This window comes from Paramormyrops kingsleyae, chromosome 5, assembly GCF_048594095.1.
Source record: "Paramormyrops kingsleyae isolate MSU_618 chromosome 5, PKINGS_0.4, whole genome shotgun sequence".
In the NCBI taxonomy this organism is placed as follows: domain Eukaryota; kingdom Metazoa; phylum Chordata; class Actinopteri; order Osteoglossiformes; family Mormyridae; genus Paramormyrops; species Paramormyrops kingsleyae.
The window spans coordinates 691788-719072 of record NC_132801.1 but is presented as its reverse complement, the minus strand read 5'-3'; the positions used below and the strand labels follow the sequence as shown (position 1 = coordinate 719072).

General features: G+C 45.2%; 1 protein-coding gene across 5 annotated transcripts in view; it reads right to left on the bottom strand.

Annotated features, from left to right (window-relative positions):
• Positions 1 to 8799: 8799 nt before the first annotated feature.
• The window catches only part of lpar2b (lysophosphatidic acid receptor 2b), a 36059-nt gene continuing 17573 nt past the window's right edge, over positions 8800 to 27285 (bottom strand). For 2 of the 5 annotated variants that reach the window (XM_072711778.1, XM_023795692.1), the window contains 3 exons: positions 20543 to 21458; positions 15037 to 15323; positions 8800 to 9141 (listed from right to left, as the gene is read on the bottom strand). In XM_072711778.1, the coding sequence (XP_072567879.1) occupies positions 9064 to 9141; positions 15037 to 15323; positions 20543 to 21287 (1110 nt within the window). In that variant the 5' untranslated portion in view covers positions 21288 to 21458 and the 3' untranslated portion in view covers positions 8800 to 9063. The remainder of the gene's footprint in view (positions 9142 to 15036; positions 15324 to 20542; positions 21459 to 27285) is intronic. The other 3 variants (XM_023795698.1, XM_023795696.1, XM_023795695.1) reach the window with 3 other exon arrangements.

Sequence of the window (27285 nt, the reverse complement as noted above, 5' to 3'; positions counted from 1 at the left end):
CTGCCACTCGGGGAAGCTCTTTTTTATACCCAATCAACTTACCGACCTGTTGCCAATTAACTTAATTAGTTGTGAAATATTCAACCCAGGTGTTTTGTTTCAGCATTACACAGCTTTTCCAGTCTTTTGCTGCCCTTATCCTTACCTTTTTAAAATTTGATGCTGGCATTAAATTCAAATTGAGTATATATTTGTCATAAAACAATAAAAAATCCTCAGTTTCAACATTTGATATGTTGTGTTTGTTTTATTTTAAATTAAATATGGGTTTATATGATTTGTAAATAGGCATGTAATAATGAATCGCAAATCGGTTAAAAATCCATGTAAATGTGTAACGATTTAACCCGGCTAATGTGGAAAATTAATCGCTACTTTAGGAGTACTTCACAGTACTTTAACAGAAAAACTGGTGTAATATTACATTTGATTTCATGACGCCTATTTGACGTCAGATGTCATTGCATATTCACATCAACGTCGTACGTCAGTTTTTGGTTTTGACTGAACCTGAAATTGAGGGCGCACCGCCGGGCGATGCAGTGGCGCAATGGTTAGCGGTTGCCTCACAGCAAGAAGGTCCTTGCTTCGGTCCCAGCTCCTTTTTGTGTGGAGTTTGCACTCTATCCACATGTTTGTGTGGGTTTTTGCCAGGGGCTCAGGTTTCCTCCCACGGTCCAAAAGCGTGCAGGATAGGTTGATTGGTGAGTCTAAATTGGCCTTGTAGTTGTGAATGTGTGTGCCCTGTGGTGTGTTGGGGCCTGCCCAGGGTTGGTTCCCAGGATAGGCTCTGGTCCCCCCCCCCGTCCAAGACCCCAGTTGGGATTAAGTGGTTTCAGAAAATGGATGGATGGATACGCCGCCCGATCTTAAATCGGCGGTGTGGTAGCATTTTTAGCTTTCCGGTAATCACAAACGAAAACTGCGAGAAAAGCACAGACAACTCAAAAACACAGTGTGCAAACATTGTAAAAGACTGATAACATACACAAATAGCACAATGAACATGCCTCAGTATGTCCACTGGCACCACAGTGAGCTCAATTCACCACCGCCAGAGCGAAGATTATTGAAAGGGCAAAACACGCTAAAAAGCTGCACATGCAAGCCTTAGTTTATTTATTTGAAGATTTTTTTTATTTACTTATTTTGATTTGGGATTTTTTTAGAACAGTATTTTATTCAATTTCAGTTGCACTGTTAAGAAGAGGACATGTTTTGCACAGTTTAGAAAGATAAATAAAGGAATATTTTCAAATAAATTTGTCTGCAGCTCATTCTGTTAAAAAATCATGAGAAAATTGTATCGTGAACTCAGAATCATGAATCATCGAATTGTGAGTTGAGTGTATCGTTATTTTTTTAAATCATTGCATTCTGATTTTATTTACATTTTACACAGTGCCCCAACTTGTTTGGAAATGGGGTTGTAAATCCTGAATTGTACTGTAAACAAAGATGTGTCGGATGCATATTTTTAAGGTGTTTTATTAGATTTGCCATATTACCTCCGGAAGTGCCGACTGTGGCCCGACATAGTGTACAGCTGTGTCCAAATTCAGGGACTGCATCCTTGGAAAGCTGCATTTGAAGACTGAATGCATCACAGCAGTGTAACAAGGCTGTCCCATTTCGAAGGCTCCTTCAAGTGTGGTTTAGAAATGCATCCTTCTTTTACCAAATTGTGAAGGATGCACTTGATGCATCTTTTCAGCCCAACATGTTCCAAGATTTATTGTGCGGTGGTAAAGTTGGTGTGTTCTGGCTAGGCGATAGGAATGGCGCTTTGTGACTCAAAGCTACAGCTAATCCATAGGCCAATCTGTCCCATTTGACAATGCTTTCTGTTTGACCTTTGAAGGACGTGGCCTGCAAAGGCTACACATTTGTAGACCACGTCCCTCAAAGGATGCAACCTCTAAATTTGGACACAGCCTACTGATAACTTTGCTTTTTTGAAATATCTGATTGTGCATACCCCTTAATAAAGGTTCTGCATAGCACCTGCACTTATGTCTGAGTGCATGTTTATGGGTCTTGTTAGGTACCCACTCACGTTGGGGTGATATGTGCCAAAATACCATGTCACAGGATAGCATCAATTTCAACTGATGGAAATATAAACTAATATTTTAGATATTGGGCACTTAGGTAATGGTGCTGATCCAAAAACTGGAAATAGATGATGGAGTTAACACTTAAAATGACAAGCAAAGAAAATGGATTTTCTTCAGTCAGCGGAAGCATTAACACCAGTTCTCACTAAACAATAAAGCAACCACTGTAGTTTGCTGCAAATATAATCAATATGGTTTTTACCGTAAAATGGCAGAATGAACAAACCGGGCAGGTCAGGTCAGGTTGGGGAGCATGCGCTGATGCGGCAAAACTTCTCGGGATTCCGGCTGGCGATCCCCCAGGCAGATACACGATCCAGTCCCACCCTCCGGAAGTGGCCATCCATTAGCTGCAGCCAGGTGTTATGTGGGCATCCCCTTGGCCTGGTCCAGCTGCTGCGAGCCAAATCACCCTCAGGGAAACGCGACATGGTCATAGCGCTGTAACTGACGCTCCCTCACAATGCAGGTAATTTGCCTCATTGGGGACTCCTCTAGCAACCACTCATTCGACACAAAGTTAAACCAGCAGTACCCAAGGATTCTCCAAAGAGACATAGTACAGAAGGAGTTCAGTCTTCATCCCAGCTCACTGGATAGTGTCCATGTGTCACAGTCATACAGCAAAACAGGGAAGACCAGGACTTTAAAGACTTGGACCTTTGTCGTCTTGCAAAGATATCAGGAGCACCACACACCCTTTTCCAGTGACCTCATGACCCACTTGCTCTTCCAATGTGTCTGCTGACTTCATAGGAATAGACACCAGAGACACGAATGTCGTTGTCGAGGTAAGTGAATCTCTCGATAAGGTCGACATTCTCCCTGCAGACAGAAACACTATTGATGGCCGTGCCTAAGAAGTCATTAAATGCCTGGATCTTGGGCTTTATCCAGGACACCCGCAATCCCAGACGTTCAGGCTCCTCGCTCAGTCTCTTGAGAGCCCCAATCAGAGCCTCCGTTGACTCCGCTAAGATCACCGCATCATCGGCAAAGTCAAGATCAATAAATCTTTCTTCACCAACAGACCCCCCACAGCTGCTGGACACTTCGACCCTGCCCAACACCCAGTCCATACAAGAATTCAACAGAGTTGGAGCAAGAACACACCCCTGGCAAACCCCAGAATCAACTGGGAAGAACGCAGAGGTTCTCTTTCCACTCTGCACGGAACTCACAGTACCAGTGTACAGGCCGGCCATGATGTCCAGCAACTTCAGGGGGATCCCACAAAATCTCAGGATATCCCACAGGGCAACTCGATCAACTGAGTCGAACATTTTATGAAAATCGACAAAGGCTTTTAACTCCACTTTAGACACTTAGGGCTTGGGGGGGCCGGTGGGTGTCTTTTCCCCATATGCTCCCCCATATCTCAATGACACCTTAGCTCACACACATGTACACCATCAATGATCAAGGTGGGTGGGGGGCGGTTGGGGGGCGGACGGGGTGAGGGGTCCTGGGTGTGGCGGGGGCGGCGGGCGCCGGCGGGTGGGCTTGGGGGTGGGGCGGCTGCATCTGTGGGGTGCTGCCGGTCTCCGGCGGGGTGCCCGCTCGCCTGCGATCTGGGGGGGTGGGGAACATCCTCTGGGCCGTCCACTGGGCAAGCCCAGGGCATCTGCGGCCGGACCTCAAAGACGGGCAGGTGTGACTGGGAGTGTGTGTCTGAGGGTGTGTATGAGTGCATGCATGGATCTGTGTGTCTGCATGTTTGTCCTGGTACGGGGAGCACGTGGATGATGGGGCGGTGTGGGGGCGGCAGTGAGGGGACTTGGGGGAGGGAGGGTGCGGGGGCTGGGGAGGGAGGGTTGGGATCTGGGCTTGGGGGAGGGGGGGTCGGGGTAGCCAGGGGCGGGTGTGCTTGGTGGCTCTCGGGGCGTCCCCCTGGTCCCTCGGGTGGGGGTTCTTGGGGGGGGGCGGGTCTCCCCGGGGCTGGCGGGGCCCCCACGGGGTGTGCGGGTGCTCCGGGCTCCGGGCTCTATCCATGCCTGCGTGGCCGGCCCCCGGGGGGGGGCGGCGCGCTGCCGCCTGTGGCTGTGGGGTTCCTGGCTCGCGCTCGCTGGTGGGGGGCGCCCGGTGCCTCCCCCCCTGCCTTCCTTGGGTGGACGCGCAGCCTTCCGGTAGCGGGGGGCCCGGGTACCTGGCCGCTGTGGGGCGGCTGGGTCCCGTCGGGGCTTTCCCGGCCGTCTGGGGGCTCCGGGGCGGCGTTGTTGTGGCCTCGCACACACACTGGGAATCATTCCATGTTAACCTGCACACTCATACATACACTCACAACACACAAACATACACACATACACAGATGCGTACACAAACACATACACGTATGCGTACACACACACACATATATTAAACATACATATGCACACGCACACATACACACACTTTCATATCAACACACATACACTTAGAACGCACACACACATAGACATGCACGCACACATACACACAGGAGAGCCTAGGGCTCTCATCCCCTATTTTACCCCTGTTTCTCCTTGTATGGGTGTGGGTGTGAGAGTGTGTGTGAAAGTTGGTGTGTGGCTTCCACTCCCTCCTCTCAGATGCAGATACGGGTACGACGATATTTAGACAGTGTTCCTGGTGGTCTGCTTATGCATATATATTTTCTTTCGTTGGTATTAACGTATTTAATTCCAGGAGCAGATACTGACACAAGCACATTCCCATGTCATAATAGTACCACTGGTTTCTTTGTGTGTATACTGTTTGTGTGTGTCCCTGGATTTTATCTTTCAGATACAGCAGCTGGTGTGATGATACGGTGTAAAGCAGCAAGATGCAGAAGCTGTCCTCTTATTACTCTTTCTTTTTTGTTCTACTGTTTATGTATTATTTCTCTTTCCCTGTCTCTCTCTCTGACCTCCCTCCTTATTTTATTTTTATTTTTATTATGCATTTATTTATTTTTCTACTTCCTCTGTCTCTCACCCCTTTCTCTCCTTTCTCACTTTCTCTCTCTATCTTTTTCCCACTAACCCCCCCTGTCAGCTCCGGCTTTGTGGCGCAATGACATACAACCGATTAATAAAGAGTATACCTCAAGTAACAAGAGGAGCTTAAATCCGAAGCTCCACTTGGCAAAATAAAAGTGTTGGCACAATAAAGCACCCAGACTAACATCCTGCTTGCAAAACTGCCGGACACGACAGGGGAAAAAAAAAAAAAAATCGACAAAGGCTGCAAAGAACCTTTGCCGATATTCGTTCTTGTGCTCGATGAGAACTCTCAGTGCAAGCATACAGTCGATGGTAGACTTCTTAAGCGTAAAACCAGAGTGCGCCGGTCGCTGACAGGCAAGCAAATGATCATGGACTCTATTAAGCATGACCCTAGCAAGGACCTTACCTGGCACTGAAAGCAGTTTTATCCCCCTGTAGTTGCCACAATCCAGGCAATCACCCTTCCCTTTCCCAATAGGGACTACAAGTCCCGTTTTCCAGTCAATTGGGATGACGCCTTACAAGCAAATATTGCCTGCAATGCCAGGAGGAGAGCCTTACTACTAGCCTGGAGAAGTTCACCCTGTATACCACATATCCCTGCTGATTCACCACCTGTGCAATCTCAGTGAGATTGGGTGGTTCACTGCTGATCGGACGATCAGCTTCGAGAACCATGCTCCAAGAGATGTCCAACAAGCTAGCTGGAGGGTCAGCTTTAAACAACTGCTCAAAGTCACCGGCCCAACGGGTCACAATTGCAGTGTCATCCGTAAGGACCGTTCCATCACCTGCCCTGACTGCAAGTCTCTGTGGAATAGATTCAGATGTGCATAATCCTTCGATTCCTCTGTAAGCAGGACATGGGTCACTAGACCACAGATGGTATGTCACCTGCTCACAGATTCATCTAACAAATGCCTCCTTATCTGCCCTCAGAGCCCTCATAGCCATCCTTCTCAATTCTCGGTACAGACTGGAGTTGCCACCAAGCACCAAGTCGTGCACTGCGACTCCTCTTGATAATATCCAAGGTGCCCTTCAAGATGAAACACCTCCTTCTGGGAACATTGGCAACACCAACACAACCCTCACCAACCTTCAGGGTCTTATTACAGAAGTGTGCGGCAGCAGGCTCGGGCATCGCAGCAGCAGCTGGCTCTGTAGAACCTTGGTTTAGGTACCCCCGGTGACTCTGCCAGATCCACAAGGTGCCAAAACACCCTTTCTACTCCACGCACCTCCTCCACCGGAGATGCAGGAGAGAGCTGGAGGAGTTGTAGGCCAGCTTCAGTCAGAGCCTGGCACAACCAGGGAGACTGGAGGATGGGGTTTTGGATAGCTGTTTCCATATGGCCTGTTTAGTCCCCGATTGGGTCATTCTATAAGTGAATCCGGGCGGGTTTGGCACGAGGACGTGGCATGGTGCAGGCAGGAAGACGACCCACTGGCAGCTCACAGGATGAACGGGGTTTATAAACAGAAAACACTAGGAACACTACAAAAACAAAATGGACCACGAGGGGTCAAAAGTAAAAGGGGAAAATCAAAGACTAACTACAAATGCGGCAGGGAAAACAAGGGGCAGGTAGGCAGGTTACAAATCACACAACAGTCAACATCCTTCACATACATCATCAACTACATCAATGACCCACTAGGGAACTAAACTAAGACAGGAACTTAAATACAGAAACTAAAATGGATAATGACACAGCAGGAGTGAAACAGACAATTAACCAATCTAGGAGGGTACAGGGCAATGAGCAATCAGATAAACACACAAGGGCAGGCACAAGAACAGGCATAATTAACTTTAATTTAATTAAATTTAATAAAAATTAAATTAAATAATTCAGAAACTAAACAGGGACACTAGAACTGAAAGAAACAAGGAAAACAGAATCTATCTGTGGGGAAATAAGAAAGAGAAGTAAAACACAACCAAGGCACTAAGCAAGAAACCAATAACAGAAAATAAACCACAAAATCACAGGAACTAGAAAACTGATTAAACCAATGAAACAAAATACAAAAATAGAGGAAGTAGGATTCGAGCACACAACAGAGGGGTTAACAAGTAGCCGCATGCTGAGCTCGTTGAGCCATGTAGCCAACAGGGAGTAGGGTAAACATTGCAGACTGACAACAGGGAGGACAGCATGGCCAGCAATACCTGCTGGCCAAACAGGGAAAAGACACAAGACTGGGACAAACAAATGCTCCTTCTCCTGTGGCAGACTTCTATGACCATCCTGGTATAAAGGTAAATGACCATACCGGCAAGACAGGACCCTATGCACACAGCCCCTCACACCCATATGTGATGTGTGACACACCAGATCAGAAGCTACTCATCAGCAAACCTGGAATTTATTATTTCATAGCCCAGAATGGGAAGATATTATGAAGACATTTCTCTGGCATTTCATTAGCAGACTCATAATTTTTTTTGAACAAGAGTAATTCACAAAGCCCCTCAGTGCTAAAAGTAGCAGCTTTTGTATAGAAGGTGACCCGCATCCTGGTAGCACTGCCTTTCATGCTCCTACTGAAGGCCAGGAGCCTGAAGATGTGCCAACCCGGGTGTGTGGGGTTGGTGGAGATGGTGGTTGCTCTGCTGAGACACCTACTGCTGTTCACGCTCTCCATTGTGGGTGGTGGAACACCGTCATTTCTCTGAGCACTGGTGATGACATACTGTAGTACTTTCCTACTCAGTGCAGCCTTAGTAGAATATGGAAAGCAGGCTGGAGTTAAGGCTTGCTTTTTCTATTATTCTTACGAAGAACGGTCATTGCCGTGCCTTCTTGGTCAAGTAAGTGATGTTGACTGTCCATGACAGATCCTGTGAGATTGTCACACCCAGAAATTTGAAGTTATATACCTTCTCTACCGTTATTCCGACGATGTGTAATGAAGCACGTGCTGCATCACTACCTTCCTGAAATCAATGATGAGCTTTTTGTCGAGCTGTTCTCTGGTCAGCTGCTGCACCTTCTCTCTGTCTCGCTGTTGTCTCTGTCTCGCTGTGGTGTAGTCTGCATGTTTAATGATTGAGTTGAAATTGAAAGCAGGAACACAGTCATGGGTGAAAAGAGAGTACAGGAGGGGACTAATGTGCATACGCTGCTGTGTGAGATACTGATGCTGAGTGTCAGGGTGGAGGACCATTGTGTGTCAAGCCTAACGGACTGAGCACGATTGGTCAGGAAGTCCAAAATCCATTTGCAGAACTGAATGGTGAAGAGCTAGCCTCTGAAGTTTGCAGACTCTAATGAATGCTCAGTACTGCTTATGTATTGACCAGCTTTTTATGTATTGATCTGAAAGAAGTGTTTGCCTTTGACCGAAGATATAATTTTGAGTAAATTGATTTTGCAAGACAAGTCAAAGGTTTTGTGAATGTAATAAAAATTGGGTTTTGTGTTTACCATTTTGCAAAAAGGTAAGGTTTCAGGACATGTGCTTCAGTAATTCAGAAAAACTGCAACACTGCAGATAAGCATATTTGAGACATGTTTTTGACAGAACATTCTGAGTAGTAATTTTAGCAGTGTGAATAGGTTTTGGCTTTGTGTTCTTTCTGAACCCACTGCTAAGTGTACACTTTTATGGATGTAGCATATGTGAAACAGCAATCACATCATTATTGTTTAAGGCCAAACCACTGCTAATTAGTGAGGAACTGGTAAAAAAAAAAAGAAAGAAAAAGATCAGAAGTTAGTTTTACTTTATTTAAGTACCTCATTATAAGAGAAGTGCCTCTTCACACTTGCTGAAATGTGTATTTTACATACAAATAATTTCTGCGGAATGCTCTTACATTATTTACGGAAGCATCTGCTGGGGCTGGCCCTCGCATTCACTCCACGGGGGAGGGGCTGCCAGTACAGGACACAGTTCTACTTTTGAAGATGAGGCCACGTTCCTCAGGGCAGGGGAGCCCAGTGAGACCACCCTCCAAGTGAGGGACAGGCTCAGCCCTCTGAGAAGGAGAGCATCTCACTGCTGTTGGTGCCATTGTTCATGGAGCTTGTGTGCTTGTTTCTGACAAGCTGTGTGGAGAAAGAGAGCAGGCAGACACACAGGCTGTTATTAGACAGGACAGTAACACACACACAGATGCACACACACATAGACACACACAGACAAACACACACAGACACACATACACAGACACACACACACACACTCACATACACACGCAGACACAAAGAGAGAGAGACACACACACACAGATACACACACACAGAATGGGACGGCAGTATGAAGATATTTCTCTGGTATTTCATTAGGAGACCCCGAAGTTTTTGGAATAAGAGTAATTCACGAAGCCCCCTAGTGCTAAATGTAGCACCCAAGTCTGGGAGAACTAAAAAGTAGAGGAGAGGACTCCTGAGTCACTAAGACCAGTTCACAAACAGTCACAAAATGGCTGCTGTCAATCCACATTGCAATGTCTTGAAAAAATTACACGAACGCTGAATTGTTTAAAGGGTACAGCCTCAGTCGGGAGCGAATAATGATTGTTGTGAGGGATGCAATCGCATCTCCAATAAACCGAAACAACCCAGTCATAATATATACAGTGGAAACCACTTATAGTGATCATTATAACTGATTTTTTTATTTTTTTTTATTTTCTTTATGTCTCAGGCAGATTACCATCTAACTGATATTTGTATATTTATTACATGAATATAAGGCAATAAAACGGACAGCGTCGCTATGTACTAAATTTGATCAATTCATTCAAAATACGGTGCAACTGTTTCAAACACTTCAAATGATTGAACTGTGTATAACTGAAATATGGCATAATACAGTATTGTACATGAAATATACCTTATTGTAGTTTCGCTGCTGCAGCTCGTGCATGAGATCTGATGTCAGCCACAGCGACAGAGTCTAACTCTGTTAGAGTCTGTTTTCCTAACTAAATTTAAGTTGCATTCAGCCACTTTGTGAATCGGTTTTAGGAAAAAACATTTAATTAAAAACTTTTAGTGTGATTTAGGAGTAGTGGTAAGATAAAAAAAAAATTAACTTTAAAAGTTCACTAAAATGTGGTCATATACTTATTTCAAGAAGCTTCAGCAGGGGGTTTCTGATGTTTTTAATTATTTTAAAAAAAGATAAAAATGTACACAGACAAAATTGACTTGACTTGAAACACATGAGACACATGGTGGCTTCGGTGTTCTGCTATTTGGATTAATTCAGCTTTTCAGATCACTTTAATTTGACTCTCTCACTTGCGACTTTCAGTTTCTGTGTAGGCCGACATCACAGGTTTTGCTTTTGACCTTTAAGAGACCTTTAGGGTGCTGCTTGCACAGGGGTCTTCAGAGGCAGCGGAAGCACCTAGTTAGACACAATTTGTAGATAACTGATATTTAAGTATAGCGATGCCTGCGGATGACGAACACTGTGGTCTACTAACAATTTGGTTTGCAAACAAAAATTTTGTGAAAAAATGCATTGGTTCGCGTACAAAATTTGGTGGACAAACAGATTCCTCTAACAGAAGAGTAACACAGACACAGACAGACACACACATACACACACGCACAGACACACACACACAAACACACAAAGACACAAATACAGTTCATATATCCCTATCATTAGTAGGACTCTCCATTCATTTCTATGAGCATAGAGAGGAATGTGTATGGGTTATAAATATCCAGCATCCTGCACCACAACTATACTGTAGCATTTCTTTACATTCCTCCTTATGCACTCCTTGGACCATCAAGAACTTCCTCCTGGGATCAATAAAGTTCATCTTATCTAGCCTTTTATTGTAGGTGTGCCTATAAATCCTCTGCGGCTCTTACTCTCCGGCACGTACATCGCACCCTTCCTGGCAGTAGCAGCATTTCCACATTTATAAAATGACTCAAGTGAACAGACTATTCAAAAGCACCAGCTTCCTATTGGCTGCCTGCTCCAATATTTCAGACAAAAGGGGCCTTACATGCACCACTGGATTTTCTGATAGCATGATGTAGTATAAAATGTGTATTTTTTTTTGTGTTATTTTTAAATATAAATAATTTTGTCTTTGTTAGCTTGTCTGTTGTCTTTTGTTGTTTGAAAATAAATAATTGTTTTTATTTCTTGGTAAATGCATATTAGAGGGTGAAGAAAGTTCAAATGTCACACTACACCTCCTGACCAATAGCAGAGAGGGTGAAGAAAGTTCAAATGTGACACTGCACCTCCTGACCAATAGCAGAGAGGGTGAAGAAAGTTCAAATGTGACACTGCACCTCCTGACCAATAGCAGAGAGGGTGAAGAAAGTTCAAATGTGACACTGCACCTCCTGACCAATAGCAGAGAGGGTGAAGAAAGTTCAAATGTGACACTGCACCTCCTGACCAATAGCAGAGAGGGTGAAGAAAGCTCAAATATGACACATTGATTCAAAACAAAAACTCGAATTAATCGATTAATTAAATTTATCTGCAGAGTTACTGTCACCTCAAAAAAGCCATAAAATCCATAATACAGTCATGTTTGTCAATTATTTTAGCATTCGTTTACTTAGTATTGGTTTCAATAATCCCATACTGGTAAGAAAATGAAAGCCTCCCTTTAACATAAATACAGAAATAACTTATCACTTTAATCACTATAGCAGTTGGGTATGGGTGGAAGAAGAGAAGGCCTTTGGGCAAGTGCTAGGCTCAAATAAAAAAAAAAAAATCTGTCAATACTGCTGCAACCTACTAAAAAAAAGTAAAATTACTTAAAAGTAAATAAAAGTAACTATTCTCTCAACATAGCTATGCACACATGCGTATTGGGGCAGCTGCATCCGACCCTTTCCGAATGTTGCTCGGGGGATACGCACAAATGCACATAGGTTCTGCATTTCCTGCATTCGTTCAATACATATGTGTATCATATGTAAGCCCTCAAAAGTTTGGGAGTGGGACAGCCCTAAGCCCTCAAAAACTTAGGAGTGGGACAACCCTAAGCCCTCAAAAACTTAGGAGTGGGACAACCCTAAGCCCTCAAAAGCTTGGGAGTGGGACAGCCCTAAGCCCTCAAAAGCTTGGGAGTGGGACAGCCCTAAGCCCTCAAAGGCTTGAGTGTGGGACAGCCGTAGGCCCTCAAAACCTCCACACATGGACAAATCTACACACGTATTTGCAGATCTGCCGCAGCGGAAGTGTAGCAAAAATCACATGTAAACCGACAGCCAACTGAGGGGTCTGCCTGAGTTATAACTAATATTTTGTCGGTATATACAACTCTTGGAGCAAAATTAGACTTTTTAGCCATTATCTGTCATTACACATACAATAATAATCTGATTACACACACGGATTCTGAATATACATTTACAGATTCCTGTACATATTTGCAAATGTCAGTATGCATTTACAGATTCTTTCACACATTTACAAATCTGATTACGCACATGGATTGAGATACAGTCACACAACTCTCTATACACATTTGCAAGTAATTTTGTTACAATAATAGCCCCATAGCCATTAAACCGCTGCATGATTTCACTGATGCATTGTCTGGTGAAACCTATGTCAGTATCTAATTCCTTAAACCAGTGTTCCACCTGTTCAACAACAGTCTACTGAAGTCTGAGCAGGGAGAGACTGAGCTCACAAAAAAATTAAAAGTGACATACTGGAGTATCAGAACAAGAAATACATGATCTGGCTAAAGATGAACTGTTAGAGATGACGTGACTTGTAGACCCCTAATTCCAGACCAATGACAAGGCTACAGGAGAGGAAAGAGCTCTATTACAGAGCTACTGTCTTTATTGCCTGACAAGCACACCCCCCCCCCCGAATCATGCAGAGCTGTGAGAACATAAGAACATAAGAACATAAGAACTATACAAACGAGAGGAGGCCATTCGGCCTATCGAGCTCACTTGAGGAGAACTTAACTAATAGCTCAGAGTTGTTAAAATCTTATCTAGCTCTGATTTAAAGGAACCCAAGGATTCAGCTTGCACTACGTTATCAGGAAGACTATTCCATACTCTGACTACATGCTGTGTAAAGAAGTGCTTCCTAAAATCCAGTTTGAAATGTTCTCCCGCTAATTTCCACCTATGGCCACGAGTTCTTGTATTTGAACTAATGCTGAAGTAACTATTCGGTTGAACAGCATCCAAACCTGTTAGATTCTTATAGACCTGGATCATGTCCCCCCTCAGTGTACATCAAGAGGATCCTGAAGTTCAGTGTGGAAGTCTGATAAAGGTGCTCCAAGAAGATGCCTCGAGAACTGTGGAGCCAGAGATGTCCAACATCCTAGCCGGAGGGTCACCTTTAAATAACTGCTCAAAGTAGCCGGCCCAGCGGATCACAACTGCAGTGTCATCTGTAAGGACTGTTCCATCACCTGCCCTGACTGTTACCCTCCGAGTAACAGATTCAGATGTGCATAATGTTTCGATTCCTCTGTAAGCAGGATGTGGGTCCTGGACCACAGATGGTGACACAGATTCTTCTAACAAACATGTCTTTATCAGCCCTCAGAGCCGTCCTCCTCAGTTTCCAGTACAGCCTGGAGCTGCCACCACGTATTGCACTGCAACTCTTCTCGATAATAACTAAGGTGCCCTGTGAGATGAAGTACCTCCTTCTAGAAACACCAGTAATACCAACACAACCCTTGGCAACCTTCAGGGTCTTATCACAGAAGTTCTCCCACATCACATTAGAGTCAGCAGTCGCACCCAAGTCTGCAAGTTCCTCACACAAACTGCGTGCAAACTCATCAGAAGCAGCTTGATCTTAGAGTCTGACTAAGTCCAGCCTCATTCTCCTAGTAGGTAGTAGCCTGCTGGATCTAAGCTGAATCTTCAGAGTAGCAACAACAAGTCTGTGGTCAGTTTAATGATTGAAGAATATTTAACATTATGTTATTGTTGCACTGCTACACATTGTTGGGGAAAAAGAGCAAACTAAAGGCCCTTCTAATGCCTTTGTTAGTTATAATTTATGTTGTCATTGCCTGCTCATGGTGCTTTATTTTATGTAAATGTATTTCAGGTAATTTAAGTTATTTTTAGCACTTATATTTTATTTTCTATTTATTATATGATATTTATATTGTTTTTTATTTTAATTTTACAACACCCCTTGTTGTTGCGATTGTTGTTTCCATATAGTTTCAAAATAAAGAAACTATTTTTGAGTTCTGTTTTGTCTTGAGTTCATGAAAAAAAAATGATTCAAATCAAAAATCATCCATAACACTGAAAAAAATTGAGATGTTATTTTTTGCCTGTATTGCCCACCCCTAGCTCAAATGTGACATTATACCTCCTGACCAATGGCAGGGAGGGTGAAGACACTGAAATGCATAGTTTCTTTTAATAAAATGAAGATAATTTTTTGTGGCTCAGTGGGCACGACTGTTGCCTCGCATCTCCAGGGTTGGGAATATGAAGCCTGCCCCCGCATGGTGTCTGTACGATTGTTATTGTCTCACCATGCTGTGCAGGTTGCCTCCTGCATCTCTAAACTGCTTAACTGGTTGAGGGCACCCCAGCTGAGTCATAGCAGTCTTTAACCCAGACTGTCTCTCTGTATGATTGACATGTAATCTGTGCAATGAGTGAATGAGTGAGGATCTTGAGTGGCGATTGGTGACATGGGAACAAAAATAATTTTTCATTTTTTTTTTTACATGCCAGTTAAATGCAGACATACTTCGTAATTCTAGGGAAAATGAAAAGCTATTTGGTATCGATGCTTATTACAGTAAGAACAAATGAAGCCACAGAATTTAGCTGGAACTGCCTTACACTACCTGTGCCCTGATGGGCCGCAGTGTCCCCTGACCTACTCAGAGACTGGCCCTGCTCCTCCTCTCCTTTTACTGAATGAAACTTGCCCTAATATAAGTGTGATGGCTGCATACAATGCAGTTCTCAAGAACCGTGGTGGTGCACCTTCACGGAGAGTACCTCCTCCTCCTGGGTGTTGAAGCGGATGCCCAGTGTCGCCTCCTGGTGGCGCCGGCTGCGCTGTCTCCGCCAGTACCAGCAGCACAGAATTTGTCTGAAGGTTTGCCGCATGTCTTGGTCCCGGTATGAGTAGATGATGGGGTTCATCAGCGAATTGCATTCGGCCAGAACCAGGCAATACTTCTCATATCTCAGTACCTGACAAGCCTCACAGTGGAGCCCATCCAGTAGCAGGAGTACCAGGCCAGGGGTCCAGCAGATCACAAATGCACCTAATGGGGGGGGGGGGGGTTGCGGACAAGGAGAACAACATTTGTGAATGTCTACTTTATGTGAAAATAATTGTACTGAACATACAGTGTTGGATGACTGAGAATATTCAAGTTGGCCATGGGTGGGTTAACACAATATATAGTATGCATGCTTGAGAGGACAGTGTACATTATGGTCATGCGGGCCATGATCAGGGAATAATCAGGTTTGTATGGGGAGAGTCGGCCAGTCCGTCCAAACCCTGTCATGATGAACCGTGTGAGAGTCGGCCAGTCCGTCCGAACCCTGTCATGATGAACCGTGTGAGAGTCGGCCAGTCCGTCCGAACCCTGTCATGATGAACCGTGTGAGAGTCGGCCAGTCCGTCCGAACCCTGTCATGATGAACCGTGTGAGAGTCGGCCAGTCCGTCCAAACCCTGTCATGATTGGTTGACCAGAAACACCACCACTAACTTGTATGTTATGCAGAAGGGGTATAAAAAAGGGATATAATTAGCAGAGTAAAAACAGAGCGGATAGATTTATTTTTATACTTCAGTTACAATAAATGAATATATTTTTTGTTTGCATCTCAACTTCTGCATCAGAAAATTCAACCAACACCCAATGTACCTCTACCTAATATCACGGGTTCCAGTGGTGAACCTTGCATGCACTTATTAGTGGAATATGTCACACTACTTATTTATGAGACCAAAACATTGATCTGCCGGCCAGATTTAATAATGAAATATAAACATGTCATGGGTCGTATGAATAACTATAAATAAAAGCCTGGGTCCTATTTTGATCACAATCCCACCCCCCATAAGTAACAAATAGTTTTACAAAACTTAATTCTCCATTGTTTTGGGGTGGCAGTGTAGTTTCAAATTATGTGTAAAGTTTAACCTATGAGCTTTATGCATATCCCATGCTGATTTAACATAAAGGTCCAAATTCCATTGTGTAGTATGAAAGTGACACAGGATTTCAGCCAAGGGGGGGACATACTAGCTATTAGGGTATAGGGTGTTCTAACTTTTTCCTCAGTAGGAATTGGCATTACTTCATTTCTTCTGTTAAAAAAGTGAATGTGTTTCTTGTTTTTGTGTACGTGATACAATTACATCACTTTTATCTACAGATATGATTTGAAAGAAGACTTAATATTGATATGTTAATATTTCTTAATAAACAACTAGATATTTAAATTAATATTTTTTTCACATGACTATTCTCACATCCTCGTGTTTTATAGTCTACATTAGGATGCTTCAGCTATGTTTCGAATGTAATTTTTTTCCAGTTTCTTTTCAATCTAGCATGCCAGTGTTTGTACTAATTCTGTGCATTGTAAAATGGAGAATCAACTTTTTAAATCACGATCAATGACACACTTTGGGGATTAATCATCTGCATATTCCATATGTCGTCTGCAGAAATTTATTTATTCCAAACAGAACCCTCAAAACGGACAAAATATGTACATCAGCTTCACCATAAGATGTCGCTAACTGAATGTTTTGTGAATTATAGGATTCTGAGAAACATCACATCCAAAGCTCTTGCATTCTCTACAGTCAGGAAGGAATACTATAAGTCTCTAACAAAAAACTCCACTCATACTATTCTCCCACTTGGAGACTAAAATACACAAAGTGGCAGATAATAAGATAACAGAGCGGAGTCGCAGAGTGCTGAGGCACATAATGCGTGAGAGTCGCCGACACATTCAATATACTCTTTTGGCAAGGAACTCAGCTCCAGGAGCTTCAAGGAATGGACTTCCATGACCGAGCAGCTGCAAGCAAGCTTCACATCACCAAGCACAATGCCAAGCATCACATGGTTTGGGCTCTGGACTCTGGAACAGTGGAAACTTATCTGTGAAGCGTCGAAACACGCTTCTCTGTCTGGTTGTCTGATGGACGAATCTGGGTTTGGTGGATTCCAGGAGGATGTTACCTGCCTGACTGCATTGTGCAAACTGTAAAATTTGGTAGAGGAGGGACATTACTATGGGGTTGTTTTTCAGGGGTTGGGTTAATGCTGCATTTCATTTACCTCAGAGATCGGAATGAGGTCACACGCAAGTTAATCGTGTTCCAGTATAGCAAGTCAGAAAGCCATTTAGCAATACCAGGGACCTGTCTCAAAAAGCAAGATTTCTTCCTTAGTTAGATTTGTCAGATTTAGTTTACACCAGTTTAAATTATCTTTATCTTTTTTCAATGACATTTAGCCCAGACTACCTTAAATCTGACAAATTAACTGGCTAAACAAGAAATCCTGCTTTCTGAAACAGGCCCAAGATCAGTTCATTGTTAACCAGTGTTAGCAATATCAGTTGATAACAACACATTATGTGGTACGTAAAAACACCACAGCAATAGGTCCACAGATTTAATGAGCCACAAATAAAATGTAAGTGCTAATAAACAGTGTAAAAATACATCTTTAACTTCTGTTGATAAAGGGCACAGCCATCTTTAATTCTGATGCTGAGGTTTCATAGATTCACAAGTTGGAATTTCAACTTCAGGGGACATTCTACCTATACTTAATATAGGAACTCGGAATATCCAAGTTTCAAGTTAAAATGGAATGCAGCCCCGTAGTTCCAGTGAAGGGAACTGTTTCAGCATACTGAGACATTTTGGACAGTTCAATGCTTCCAACTTCATGGGGACAATTTGGGGAAGGCCATTTTCTGTTCCAGCATGACTATAATAATAAATAATAATAATAATAATAATAATAATAATAATAATAATAATAATAGACACTTTTTATTAATCCCCGTGGGGAAATTCTTTTTACGCCTCCCTCAACTTGCTCTTTGTAGAGCAAGCTGTCTGCGAAGGGCAGCCACCTGTAGCGGCGCCCAGGGAATGAAAGACTCTGTCCCAGTGGACAAACCAAGGTCCATAAAGACACAGTTGGGTGAATTTGGTGTGGAAGAGCTTGACTGGCCTGTACCGAGCCCTGACCTCAACCCCATGAAACATCTTTGGGATGAACTAGAACAGGGATTGCGAGCCAGGCCTTCACGTCCTGTGCTTGACCTCACAAGCACTCTTCTGGATGAATGGGCAAAAATTCCGACAGACACACTCCAAAATCTGGTGGAAAGCCTCTTACAGGTGCAAAAGGGGGACCAAGCCCATATTGATGCCTATGGATTCAGAATGGATGTCATAAAAATGTCTGTAGGTGTAATGGCCAGGTGTCCCAATTCTTTTGTCCATATAGAGTACGTTAGTTTACAGTTTTGATCTCTTTATAAGAATTCTAAAATGTGGAGAACAGTACAAATAGACCTTTCTTTGGGTAGGTGTATTTTTACTGGTACTGTATATGCAAAAAGTGAAGTTATTTCTGCACTTGTGACAAAAACAAGCTACAAATACGGTTTCAGTTCCAAAACAATTTGCATCAGAATATGGCACTGAACCTGGAGGTGAAAAAGCCTTGTTTACCTTTGCATGGGGCGGCAAGTGTCAAGTGCTCATTTTCATGTACATTTCCAATATCTTACAAACCAAGAGTGTACTGAGAGGGTCCTACAGACATGTGGTATTGAACATTCAGAGAAGAGAAGAGAATATTACCATAAGGGCTGGTACGATTATTCGACGTAATCGATGATGTCGATTATAAAAATGCATTAACGTGGAATTTTAGTGTTGACGTGTTATGTAAAACTACGTAAATGTTTTGTAAACTGCAATGCACTACGAGATAAGGTAAACGCATTGTAAGGGAAAGTACTTTATCCCCTCGGGAGATATAGTTTTGTCTAATATCGCCCGTGCCAGCAGTGTCACACTATTTTGTAAGGCATGCACTGGCCAATCATGTAGCACTTCTCTCATAAATAAATTAATGAGACATCTCCTACCACCCTGCAAAAAGGAAATTTGCCGCCCGCCCCCGGCTGTGTCTACCAGCAGAACTCCGGAGCCTCTGGAGAAACACGCGGCAAAAAAAGCTTGCATGCGGTCTGAACAGAGTGTCTCTTTTCGGCAGCTGGGAACATTTTCATAAAAAAAGAGCAAGTCTAACTGCAGACCATGTAGACATGCTTACATTCCTCCACTGAAATGCTTAACTGTCTTTTCATGTTATTTGTTATTGGCACTTGAATTTCTTATTTTTTAGTTCATGCACTTATATCTCTTAAGATTTGCCTTTTTTGTTAATAATGCTCTAATGTTAAAGAAATATTTTAATAAACTGAAATGTTAATGAGAATTTCAGATTTGTGTGTGTGGGAGGGGGTGAATTGCTGTATTAAAATGACTAACTTGAAAATAATTGCTTATCAGATCAATCGAAAAATTTGTTGTGAGATTATTTTTTCGATTATTCGACTAATCACTAGATTAATCGTTTAAAGAATAATCGTTTGGGACGATTAATATAACGGCAGTTGTACCAATGAGGATGTAACACTGATAAAAAGCAGCAAGGAGGAAAATTAAATCTGAGGAAACCTTTTACGCAACAAGCAGACACTACACTGCATTAGATTTCAGAATGTAATCAGTGACAGAAGGCAGAACCCTGTACCTCCCTCATACCTTCACAAACTTCCTAACAGACTAAACAGTGCTGCCTGTCCTTCTTCTGGTCCCCAAGGGTTATATGTTATTGTCTAAACTCTTTACAAATCAACTACCTATTTGCAAAGCAAACCATTCTAAAAATGCTATTCATTTAAAATGCCGTTGTTTTTTTTTGGGGGGGGTGTTATGTGCCTGTAATCGGAAGACCAGAAGGACACCAGTTCAAATTCCGTCCTCAGCAGGATCCTAAAGGTCCTTGAGCTGGGCCCTTAAGGCCCTCCGCCCCCCCAAAATGCCCCAGGACCATCAGGTAAATGTGTGACTCTGCACCCTGACCCCAGTCCACTCTCTAAACTCAATGTGTGTGTCTATCACAAAGGAAAGCATGATGGGATATGCAGAAAGAAGCATTCCAATTTACCTGTACTTGTCAGATGGCAAATAAAGCATTACATCTCATTAGCCTAGACTGAATATTTCTGCCACACCCATACATGAAAAAAAATGTGACAATAATACAAGCCACTTATCTGCATATCAGTGTCTGGCAAGCTGAGTTCATTCACACCTCAGTCCTGCATGAGTCATAATTTGTCATATGGGTAATCTGCTTCTCGGACTGTGTGCTGTGTCTTAGTGTGCATGTAAGAGAAACTGTGCTCCTCACCCAGGATCATGGAGACAGTCTTCATAAGGTTAACCACTGTTTCCTGGTGCTTGACCTGCATCGTGTGCTGTGACATGCACTGGCTTTTGTGGCGCACGTACACAAAGATGCGCGTGTAGACGGCCAACATGATGAAGAATGTGAGCAGGTTGAGCACAGCCCAGAAGACCAGGTAGCTGCGTCTATACAGCGGCGCCATCTTGGAACAGTCAGACAGGTGGCATAAGCAGTGCCAACCCATGCTGGGCACCAGCCCTAAAAGCCCCGCCACCAGCCAGATTCCCAGTATGAGGGATAGCACCCGCCTCTTGCTCATGTTGCTGTGAAGCTGCATGGTGAACACTGACTGATGGCGCTCCACCGCTACAGCCAACAGGTTCACCACGGATGCGGTCAAGCTGGTGTCAATCAGACCCTGCCGCAAGAACCAGCTGTATACCGTGAGCCGCCTGGTCCAGGGACCCGTGTGGAACATCAGGTGCAGGTAAGCCAAGCCAGCGAAAAGGTCTGCTGCAGCCAGGTTGCCCAGGAGGTAGTAGATTGGATAGTGGAACCGATGGTTAATTATGATGGCAGTCATAACCAGGATGTTGGCCAAGATGACGATAACAGAAACGGTGAGGCCCAGCCCCACCACGACCTTGTCACGTGTGCCCCAATTTGAGCTGATGTTCTTCCCAGTCTGGCTGTAAAAGAACTCCACTGTTTGGTTGTAGTAGCAGTTTGACTTTCCATGAATGTCCATCCTGACTCTCTGCAAAGTAGGGGGGAGTAAAATGTGGAAAGCTTATTAAGGCTTGAGTACTGTATTGAGCTCCAGGGAGAGAAACAGCAAGGGCTCCTTTGAAGACGGAGTCAAAAAAAGTTGCATTTGTTCAGATGTGTCTTTATCAGACCACGTCTTCTGGATTGAGACCTGTGGAGAAAGGTGACCTTAGTGAAGATCATCTGGTATTTAAAACATTCTTTTATTTAAGCCAACATTGGTCATCATTAGCAAGAAACCCTACTTTCCTTGATGATCTCCTTGAAAAGTAAGAAATTTAATTCCATCATGAAGAACTTACACAAGTATAACGAGAAGCATGCAGTGGATGTGAATGTCACTGTCCATGCAGTGATCTTAAAGGTCTGCTGTTACAGCATGACCATAAAATATACTCCTGGTGCCATCAAGTCAGGCACCTAATCAGCATTCAGGGCTCTCTGACAGATCAAAGCTTCCCTGATACACACAGCCTCCTACACTGCATGCCAGCTGACTCCAGGTGTGAGTGGCTTATGGTCACATCCCTGCAAGCAGGGCTTTCTTTGGACACACCTAGTGATGTCAGTTGCTTATTTGTGGTTATATGCCTTCAGGCTACCTTTTTTGTGTAAATAATACATACCATATGGATCATGAATCAGAAATGCAAGGTTATAATTGGAATCAGACACTATACAAGCTCAGAAAAATTGTGTCCCGACCCAAAAATCTTGCATCTAGTCCTGCTTCATGTAATGTTTATCTACTTCGTCATTGGTGAACAGCAATCCAAAGCATACTGAACGCTAACAGCCCCCAGACCGCCCGTCCGCCCAGTCCGGCTCAGTCTGCATACTGACGCTGACAGCCCCCAGACCGCCCGCCCGCCCAGTCCGGCTCAATCTGCATACTGACGCTGACAGCCCCCAGACCGCCCGCCCAGCCCGGCTCAGTCTGCATACTGACACTGACAGCCCCCAGACCGCCCGCCCGCCCAGCCCGGCTCAGTCTTCATACTGACGCTGACAGCCCCCAGACCGCCCGCCCAGCTCAGCTCAAGTTTGCACACTGATGCTGACAGCCCCCAGACCGCCCGCCCACCCAGCCCGGCTCAGTCTGCATACTGACGCTGACAGCCCCCAGACCGCCTGCCCAACCCGGCTCAGTATGCAGACTGACGCTGGCAGCCCCCAGACCGCCCGCCCGCCCAGCACAGCTCAGTCTGCATACTGACGCTGGCAGCCCCCAGACCGCCCGCCCGCCCAGCCCGGCTCAGTCTGCATACTGACGCTGACAGCCCCCAGACCGCCCGCCCAGCCCGGCTCAGTCTGCATACTGAAGCTGACAGCCTCCAGACCGCCCGCCCAGCCCGGCTCAGTCTGCACACTGATGCTGACAGCCCCCAGACCGCCCGCCCAGCCCGGCTCAGTCTGCATACTGACGCTGGCAGCCCCCAGACTGCCCGCCCGCCCAGCCCGGCTCAGTCTTCATACTGACGCTGACAGCCCCCAGACCGCCCGCCCAGCTCAGCTCAAGTTTGCACACTGATGCTGACAGCCCCCAGATGGCCCGCCCGCCCAGCCCGGCTCAGTCTGCATACTGACGCTGACACCCCCCAGACCGCCTGCCCAACCCGGCTCAGTATGCAGACTGACGCTGGCAGCCCCCAGACCGCCCGCCCGCCCGCCCGCCCAGCCCGGCTCAGTCTGCATACTGACGCTGGCAGCCCCCAGACCGCCAACCCGCCCAGCCCGGCTCAGTCTGCATACTGACGCTGACAGCCCCCAGACCGCCCACCCGCCCAGCCCGGCTCAGTCTGCATACTGACGCTGACAGCCCCCAGACCGCCCGCCCAGCCCAGCTCAGTCTGCAAACTGACGCTGACAGCCCCCAGACCGCCCACCCAGCGCGGCTCAGTCTGCACACTGACGCTGACAGCCCCCAGACCGCCCGCCCGCCCAGTCCGGCTCAGTCTGCACACTGACGCTGACAGCCCCCAGACCGCCCGCCCAGCCCGGTTCAGTCTGCATACTGATGCTGTCAGCCCCCAGACCGCCCGCCCAGCCCGGCTCAGTCTGCAGACTGACGCTGGCAGCCCCCAGACCGCCCGCCCGCCCAGCCCGGCTCAGTCTGCATACTGACGCTGGCAGCCCCCAGACTGCCCGCCCGCCCAGCCTGGCTCAGTCTGCATACTGACGCTGACAGCCCCCAGACCGCCCGCCCAGCCCGGCTCAGTCTGCATACTGACACTGACAGCCCCCAGACCGCCCGCCCGCCCAGCCCGGCTCAGTCTTCATACTGACGCTGACAGCCCCCAGACCGCCCGCCCAGCTCAGCTCAAGTTTGCACACTGATGCTGACAGCCCCCAGACCGCCCGCCCAGCCCGGCTCAGTCTGCATACTGACGCTGGCAGCCCCCAGACTGCCCGCCCGCCCAGCCCGGCTCAGTCTGCATACTGACGCTGACAGCCCCCAGACTGCCCGCCCAGCCCGGCTCAGTCTGCATACTGACGCTGACAGCCCCCAGACCGCCCGCCCGCCCAGCCCGGCTCAGTCTGCATACTGACGCTGACAGCCCCCAGACCACCCGCCCAGCCCGGCTCAGTCTGCATACTGATGCTGTCAGCCCCCAGACCGCCTGCCCAGCCCGGCTCAGTCTGCATACTGACGCTGACAGCCCCCAGACCGCCCGCCCAGCCCGGCTCAGTCAGATTTCAACCAAACTGGGGGGTATTCCATGAAAGTAGCTAAATAAAGCCAGACTTACGCGAAAAAGTGAGACTCAAATTAGCTCCATCTCTAAACTTAGCCTCATGTCGTTCCACGAACGCAGTTCAGCTTTAACTAATCGAGGCTTATTCAAGGCAGACTTGCATAGTCTCACTTAGTGCGCACACCCGTGATATTTAAGAAGCCCAAATGAATGTATGAACGATAGATTGACCAAATGAGTCGGAAAGTGTTTAAAACAAGATCGGTGTTTCTTTCCGCCACAGAACAAACGCTGCTGATGGAGCTGTATGAAAAACACAAAGATGTAATCGTTAAAAAAGGCAATACTGTGGCCATAAACACAGCCAGAGAGTTGGCTTGGCAATGCATTACAGACAGATTAAATGCACAAGTTACGTAAATGTTGCAAGTGCTTGGCACAGTGGTACAGTGGTTTATGCTGTCGCCTTATAACGCGAAAGTTGCTGGTTCGATTCCCATAGCCAACTGGGAACCAGCTGGGTTGAGTTCCCGTGTCATTGTTATTGTATAATATTATTTGATCTCCGTAAAATACTTTCAGTCACATCCGTGTGAAATGTTCTGCACAAATAACCGTATCTTGTCTTTGCTTTTCACTTATAAACTTTCAAAGTAGACTGTGACTAAACAAAATACAAAAATATCTTCCTGTTCATATTATTTTAACAGATTTTCTTTCAATTTCAGTCATTGCATTTCATGTTTGACCTTTGTAAAAGCGTACGCTTTTATTTTACAGTAAAATACCGTTATAACGGACTTCAAGGGACCTGGCAAAACAGTCCATTATATCCAGACTTGCTGTATGCCCAGAACACAACTACAGGACACCATTTACTCATGCCACACCCCAGCAGACATGCTTGTGGTATAGATTATTATATTGTACATGTAGTAATCCAACTTTACCTAATCAGATACGTGACTATTAATAATCCCGACTACGTACGTATCTGCGCTGCATATCACCGGCACACCACACGCCTTGTAGGCGGAACTGCATGTCCGTTATAGCTGAACAGAACCACATCTAAAAGCGGCCCTGGAGACGAAATTGTTTGTCCATTATAAGCGAAATTCCATTATATGCGAGTCCGCTATATCCGATGCTTTTTCTGCATGTTCGTAAAGGCGCACGGTCGGGACCAGCGAACCTTGTCAGTTACAGATGATATTCCGTTATAAGCGAGTCCACTATAATGGGATTTTACTGTAATTATTTTGGAATTAATTGGAATGCTAAGACGTGATTTTATAGGCTTTATTATATTGATTATGTAGCAATCTCAGCTCCGTTCTCCATAATATGAAAGTATCACGCAGAGCTTTACTTCAGAAAAGATGGTTTTTATTCTCTGCTTTCTCGTCTTGCTTTTACTCACAGCACTGACTACAAGCTTCCATTTTTTAATATACGTATATTCACTCACCTAAAGGATTATTAGGAACACCTGTTCAATTTCTCATTAATGCAATTATCTAATCAACCAATCACATGGCAGTTGCTTCAATGCATTTAGAGGTGTGGTCCTGGTCAAGACAATCTCCTGAACTCCAAACTGAATGTCAGAATGGGAAAGAAAGGTGATTTAAGCAATTTTGAGCGTGGCATGGTTGTTGGTGCCAGACGGGCCGGTCTGAGTATTTCACAATCTGCTCAGTTACTGGGATTTTCACGCACAACCATTTCTAGGGTTTACAAAGAATGGTGTGCAAAGGGAAAAACATCCAGTATGCGGCAGTCCTGTGGGCGAAAATGCCTTGTTGATGCTAGAGGTCAGAGGAGAATGGGCCGACTGATTCAAGCTGATAGAAGAGCAACTTTGACTGAAATAACCACTCGTCACAACCGAGGTATGCAGCAAAGCATTTGTGAAGCCACAACACGCACAACCTTGAGGCGGATGGGCTACAATAGCAGAAGACCCCACCGGGTACCACTCATCTCCACCACAAATAGGAAAAAGAGGCTACAATTTGCACGAGCTCACCAAAATTGGTCAGTTGAAGACTGGAAAAATGTTGCCTGGTCTGATGAGTCTCGATTTCTGTTGAGACATTCAAATGGTAGAGTCAGAATTTGGTGTAAACAGAATGAGAACATGGATCCATCATGCCTTGTTACCACTGCGCAGGCTGGTGGTGGTGGTGTAATGGTGTGGGGGATGTTTTCTTGGCACACTTTGGGCCCCTTAGTGCCAATTGGGCATCGTTTAAATGCCACGGCCTACCTGAGCATTGTTTCTGACCATGTCCATCCCTTTATGACCACCATGTACCCATCCTCTGATGGCTACTTCCAGCAGGATAATGCACCATGTCACAAAGCTTGAATCATTTCAAATTGGTTTCTTGAACATGACAATGAGTTCACTGTACTAAAATGGCCCCCACAGTCATCAGATCTCAACCCAATAGAGCATCTTTGGGATGTGGTGGAACGGGAGCTTTGTGCCCTGGATGTGCATCGCACAAATCTCCATAAACTGCAAGATGCTATCCTATCAATATGGGCCAACATTTCTAAAGAATGCTTTCAGCACCTTGTTGAATCAATGCCACATAGAATTAAGGCAGTTCTGAAGGCGAAAGGGGGTCAAACACCGTATTAGTATGGTGTTCCTAATAATCCTTTAGGTGAGTGTACAAGACTCATTATCCCGCTAACTCAAACAAAATCATGTCATTTTGGTACACCTTACAAATTAACAAAAAAATCAATCAGATAATGTAAAATATAATGTCAGATGACATATAATTCAACAGATTACATGACATGAATAGTAAAATCGTGGAATGTCGTCCGACGGAATGATCTTTTGGGAATCTGTTCCCACACGACAGACGTTCTTTGAGACAACGCTAAACTAAGCGAGACAGTTAGCCTGGTCCCGAGGCCCGAGCAGACTTGTTCGGAGGTGCAAGTTGCATCTGATTTCCACCAAAGTGATCGCAATCGTATTTGCTGCGTTTGTGCTGGTTTGTGCCATTAAAATGGTCCTTTGTGCTGTTTTAGTTTCTGGGATATTAATGTTTGTAAAGGTTGCCCCCCCCCCCATTTGTGTCTGATTTCGACAAAATCGATTGCAATTGTTTGTGCGGCATTTGTGCCGGTTTCTGCCGTTAAAACTGTCCTTTGTGCTGCTTCCGTGCAGAGATATTGCTTATTTACATGGTCACGTGACTTCGCCACTAAATTAGCACCCCATTTGCCTCCGAACTGGTCTCAATAGTTTGTGCT